The 5,937-nt window shown below is 39.8% G+C and overlaps 1 protein-coding gene across 1 annotated transcript in view; it reads left to right on the plus strand.

The window, feature by feature from the left end:
- DGAT2L6 (diacylglycerol O-acyltransferase 2 like 6) overlaps positions 1-5,937 on the plus strand; it is a 15,921-nt gene that overhangs the window by 6,475 nt on the left and 3,509 nt on the right. Inside the window, exons 2-4 of the mRNA XM_006908519.2 lie at positions 3,962-4,072; positions 4,583-4,653; positions 5,024-5,228. Coding sequence (XP_006908581.2) covers positions 3,962-4,072; positions 4,583-4,653; positions 5,024-5,228 — 387 coding nt within the window. The remainder of the gene's footprint in view (positions 1-3,961; positions 4,073-4,582; positions 4,654-5,023; positions 5,229-5,937) is intronic.

Here is a 5,937-nt window from a genome sequence, read left to right on the forward strand (position 1 = left end):
CCACTGATTTTAATTATAAATATTTTTCATAGGCAAAATTAACTGGCAGGTTGCGGTAACCAAAACCAAAAACCAAAAAAAAAAAAAAAAAAAAAAAAAAGAAAAAGAAAAAACTATAGGCCAATATTCCTCATAAATTTAAATGCAAAAATCCTCAACAAAACACTAGCAAATCAAATCCAGCAATGTGTTACAAAGCGTAATATACCATGACCAAGTGGGTTTTGTTTCAGGAATGTAAGTGTAAATATTTAAAAATCAAAAATGTAAACTACTACGTTAACCATCCAAGAAAGAAAAAACACATGATCATATCAATTGATGTAGAAAAACACAATTTAAATGCAAAAATCCTCAACAAAACACTAGCAAATCAAATCCAGCAATGTGTTACAAAGCGTAATATACCATGACCAAGTGGGTTTTGTTTCAGGAATGTAAGTGTAAATATTTAAAAATCAAAAATGTAAACTACTACGTTAACCATCCAAGAAAGAAAAAACACATGATCATATCAATTGATGTAGAAAAACACTTGACAAACATCAACTTCAATCATGATAAAACCTCTCAGTAAACTAAGACCAGAAAGAAACTTCCTGAACTTGATAAAGAGCATCTACCACCCCCTCCCAAAAAAAACCCACAGCTAACACCATACTAATGGTGGAAGCTTTATCCTTAAGATTGGGAGCAAAAACAAGGATGTCCACTCCCACCATTTGTGTTCAACATCATACTAAAAGTTCTAGCGAGGACAAAAAGGCAAGAAGAAAAAATGAAAAGCATATAGATTGAAAAATGAAATATAAAACTGTCCTAATTCACAGATGATGACACGATTGTCTGTGTACAAAATCCCAAGGAATGTATTAAAAAAAAAAAAAAAAACTCCAAGAACTAACAAATGAAGTCAACAAAGTCACGAGATACAAGATCACATACAAAAATCAACCACATTTCTCTAAACTAACAGAGAACAACTGAAAATAGAAATTTAAAAAACAATACCATTTTGACATTTCCAAAAAAAAATGAAATGAATATGAATAGATTTAACAAAACCTTTACAGTATCTGTAGGCTGAAAACTATAAAGTGCTAATGAATAAAACTAAAGACCTAAAATTAAAGACATACTGTATTCATGAAGACTCAATATAATAAAAACATCAATTCTCCCCAAATCGATCTATAAATGTAATGCAATTCAGATAAAAATCCCAGCAGAGTATATTAGATAAGAATTTTACATACATAGTGAATTCCCCAAAGTGCTATTTCTTTTGAAAACACACACTTAGGTATTTCGGAGCCAAGGGTTGGGATCTCTGCAATGTATTCCCAAATACAAACATACATTTTTATAGTTAGAGATAAATCAAACATAAAATGTTAACAATTGGTAGATCTAAGTGAAAGTTATATGGGATTTTATTTAAAAGTCTTGCAATTTTTCTGTTGCTCTAAAGTTTCTTTTCATAATAAAAAGCTTTATTTCAAAACTCCTACCAGGAATTTTTATAGACATAGGCAAGCTAATTCTAAAATGTATATAGAAAATCAAAGGAAGCGAAACGGCTAAAACAATTTTGAAAAAGAATAAAACTGGAGGAATCACATCTGATTTTAAGACTTAATAGAAAACTACAGTAATGAAGACAGTGATGTCTTGGTGAATGGATAGACATAGCGATCAATGGAACAGAATAGAGAGTCCAGAAATAGATCCACACAAATATGGCCAATTGATTTTTGACAAAGACGCAAAGCAATTCAATGGAAGAAAGATAGTCTTTTCAACAAATGATGTTGGAGCAATTCAAAATCCATATTTAGTAAATAAATCTTGACCAAAACCTCACATTTTATTAAAAAATTAACTCAAAATGGATCACAAATCTAAATGTAAAACATAAAACTGTAAAACTTTAATAAAAAACATAGGAGAAACCCTTCATGATCTGAGGTTAGGTAAAGAGTTCTTAGATTTGACATCCAAAGCACAATCTGTAAAAAAAAATGAAGGCTTTTGCTCTATGAAAGACCCTGTTGAAAGAATGAAAAGATGAATACAGACAGGAGAAAATGTTCGCAAACTTCATCTCTGATAAAAGACTTATAACCAGAATAGATAAAGAACTCTCAAAACTCAACGATGAGAAAACAAACAATTGAAAAATGGGCCAAATATCTGAACAGACGCTTCACCACAGAGGATATACAGAAGACAGATAAGCACGCGAAAAGCTGTTGTATTAGGGAAATGCAAATTAAAATTATGATGAGATACCACACTACACATCTAGTAGAATGGCTTGGCCATCTTCAGTACAAACTAAATTCGGAGCTTACCTAATGTGAACTTCCTCCTTGCCAATCCACTCCAAGATTCCTCACTTGAACATAGACAAGATGTTGAAAGCATCTCCTGGTGTCAAGGGCACAATATCTAAGGAAGAGTCACACATACATATACACAAATGGTTGTTCGTCATCATTCTTGCCGTGATACCGATAACACTCAAACAAGCTCAGTCTGGTAGGTTTGCCCTCAAAGACACATGGTCTCCTGAGGTGCCAGACCTGCAATTCAAATAGATTCCACAAAGGGGATGGTGTTTATCCAAGTGAAGCTCTTGCTAGTCTACCTCTAGGATAACTGAAAGAGATGAGACATAAGGCACACAATCAATGTTCTATGCCTTTTAAATAACATCTCATTTAAACAATATAAATGCTGACTAAACACTAACCATTTAAGTTTACCTATTCCTAAAAAGAGAAAACATTTGTTTATCTTTCAGCTCATCTACAGATGTTTGTTAAACACCTAATGTGTGTAAGGTGCTGTTCTAAATATTGGGGGTACAAACTAAATTTATTTGAAGCAATATATAAAAGAAATGATACGCTTAGAGTACCTTTAATTAATAATTATTTTTATTTAACTTTATCTGAGTTTTCTTCTGAAGCTTACCCGGCAAAATGGCTCTCATCTTTCATGAGGGTCAGAGGTAGCAGGACTTTCATCCATGAGCCTTCCCATAAAATTCCTCCCACCACTATCTCCTATTTAATTAGCATGCTTACAATAACCATCTCAGCCAGCACTAAGGTTTCTTCTACTCCACGACATGAGTTTTTAAAGAAATGTCCATCCTGTCTTTTTCCTGTTATTTTCATCTATGTCCAAAATGCAAGAAACAAACCTGCTGGTAGGTAACTCTTGAGTTTCTTCCCCTTCTCTGAAATTTTATCTATCGTGATGTGGCTACCTGGTCAAAGAAATCTTTCCCTTAGCTGGGTCTTTTTTTATTCAAAATATGTATACTTAGCCCCTTTCTCATGAACGCAGATTTAAAAATGGAATTCAATTCCTCCTGTTGTCAGATGTGTCACATTTGCCTTTCACAGCCTGCTATGGCCCTTTGCTAACAGATCATTTTTCCCCTTATGAACCTTGGAGACATTTTGAATGGGACAAAATTGAATGCAATAAAGCAATTTCTAATGTGTATTTTCCTCTCAAAATCAGACAGCCTGTACACTGCAGGCAGCCCCTCTCTGCTGGAATGTGCTGCCTTAGCAATTCCGCAAAGGAAAGAAGGTCAAGCTTTTAGGAAGGACTTCCGAGGTTCCAGAACGGGGATGCCAGCCGCTGACCCAAAGAGCTGTTCTTTCCCCTTGCCAAGTAGTACTGTGTCTTGACCTCAGCTGCAGGCCCTCTCTGAGAACATCGTGGTTCTGCTATTTCTTCAGTTAAGATCTCAGCCAACAAGAGGGCCAAATTCAGAGAATCAGCAGTCAGCCCGGACCATAACAGAGCTGGGCAGGGGTGGAGGTGGGGTGGGGGAAAAGGGAGAGACCTGCTCCTTCAGTATAGAGCAAAGATTAGGGTTATGGGGGGTGTGTTAAACTTGAAGAAAACTGAAGGGCATGAACCCTTTTTATCTCCTCAGGATGTACTTCTCTCCTCCTTTTACCTTACTGTCTGGTGTTCACTAAGTTTTGGGCCTTGTCTGTGCTTATCTTTGCCTGGCTCGCCTATGATTGGGACACTCACAGTCAAGGTAAGAGACGCGGGAAGAGTGGTGGTCCATGTCTGCACCAAGGATTGAACCACGGGTTGAGGGAGGTGGAGGGAGAGAGTGGGAGAAACAAAAGGAGAAGGGGTGAGGAGAAGGGAGGGAAGGGGAGGGGAGAGGAGGAGAGGAAAGGTGGGGTGGTGGAGAGGAGGAGAAAGGAGATGCAAAGCGGGGTAAGGGAAGGAGACGGAAAGAGGGGCGCAAAGCTCAGTAGAGAACAGCGGTCTCTGCCAGGCGGCCCAAGAAGAATGAAAAGGCTGAGCTTCCGGGCAGGTGCCCAGCCTCACACTGTTGCCCTGTAACCTTTCTGGCTGGCTCCAAAGGAGAAGGGGCTTCCTATGACTTCTTGGGGGTTGGAATCAGGGACAGTACCTAGAGCTCTGTGCCCTGGAAATACAGAAGTGCGAGGAAGAGGCCCCTCCTGTGATCTGAGGACTGTAGGAAGAAGAATGGGCAAAATGTCTCACCTGCTCTTCCTTTTTCTTCTGTACCCAGGTGGTAGGCGTTCAGATTGGGTGCGAAAGTGGACCATCTGGAAGTATTTCAAAAATTATTTCCCAGTAAAGGTGACTACCCCTTGCTCTGCATGTATTCAGTCCCTGTTGCCCAGATTCTCCCTCCCCACTCAGTTCCATGTTTTCAATGGTTTTGGTGACCAGTAGTGAAGGTCAAGCCCCAGAGGCATAATGCAAAGTAGGGGCCCAAGGTGGATGGGCAGGTGAGGAGATGGATGGATAGCAGCCTTTCTTCATAGTGACATACCCAGGTCACCCTCCCTGAGCATCATAACCCCTGGTAATCCTATGACAATGATGACATCCTACTGAACAGGAATTTCAGGCTCCCTAAGGGAAACACAGTCTATCTGCTAGGATTTCAGTCCACATGAACTCTCTTCTTCCTATCCACTGTTCTGACTCCATCTCCCTCTAATAGCTGGTGAAGACCCATGACCTGTCTCCCAAACACAACTATATTATTGCCAGCCACCCCCATGGCATTCTCTGTTATGGTATCTTCGTCAACATTGCTACTGAGGCCACTGGCTTTGCTCGGATTTTCCCGGACATCACTCCTTTTGTAGCGACCTTGGAAGGGCTCTTCTGGATCCCAATTGTACGAGAATATATAATGTCAATGGGTGAGTATACAAAAATCATTCCATTCTCTAACCTACCTCAGGGCTCCAACTCCAATAAGCCCTAACAATCATTCCAATTCTCATTCCCTGCTTCGTAAAAGATGAGTCCAGAACACACTAGTCCAGTAACAGGAATATGTGGCTAAGCATCTGGAAGGCAGGCTTTGGTTGGGCAGAAGGGTAAGTTATGGGAATATATAAGAGTTGCCAGGAATATGTTCAGAGGAGAAAGAAGGCTGGAGTACAGGTGCAAAGCCAAAGTGGAAAGCAGAAGGCAAAAGCCAAATATCAAACTGAAGTATAAGGGAAATCAAGCATGAACAGGGAAGCTCAGATGCATCTTTCTTCACTTCTGCTTCCCATCTTTGCCCTGCACTTACCTTCTATTTTCTCCTGGGATGGTGAAAATTGGCTCCAGGCCTCACTCATTGAGAGAGACTGCTACTTCGGGTTCATACCAACCTCAGAAAAGAGGAGAACCATCCTCTGGGACACTAGCAGCCCCACCAGGCCCCTCCATATAAATGCATCTTACCTTTTAACATTTGGCTCCGGCTGTTTCCTGGTGTCCAGAGAGATGGATATTCATCCAGAAAGGAGGACATTTGTCACAATACCGAGGAATGCTCTAGGGAGGAAGCAGGTTGGTGATGGCTAGTCCTGATCACCCCTTGGGCAAGAACTATGGTGAGTCTCCAGGGATGTCGGC

This window comes from Pteropus alecto, unplaced genomic scaffold (genome assembly GCF_000325575.1).
Source record: "Pteropus alecto unplaced genomic scaffold, ASM32557v1 scaffold312, whole genome shotgun sequence".
Taxonomy (NCBI): domain Eukaryota; kingdom Metazoa; phylum Chordata; class Mammalia; order Chiroptera; family Pteropodidae; genus Pteropus; species Pteropus alecto.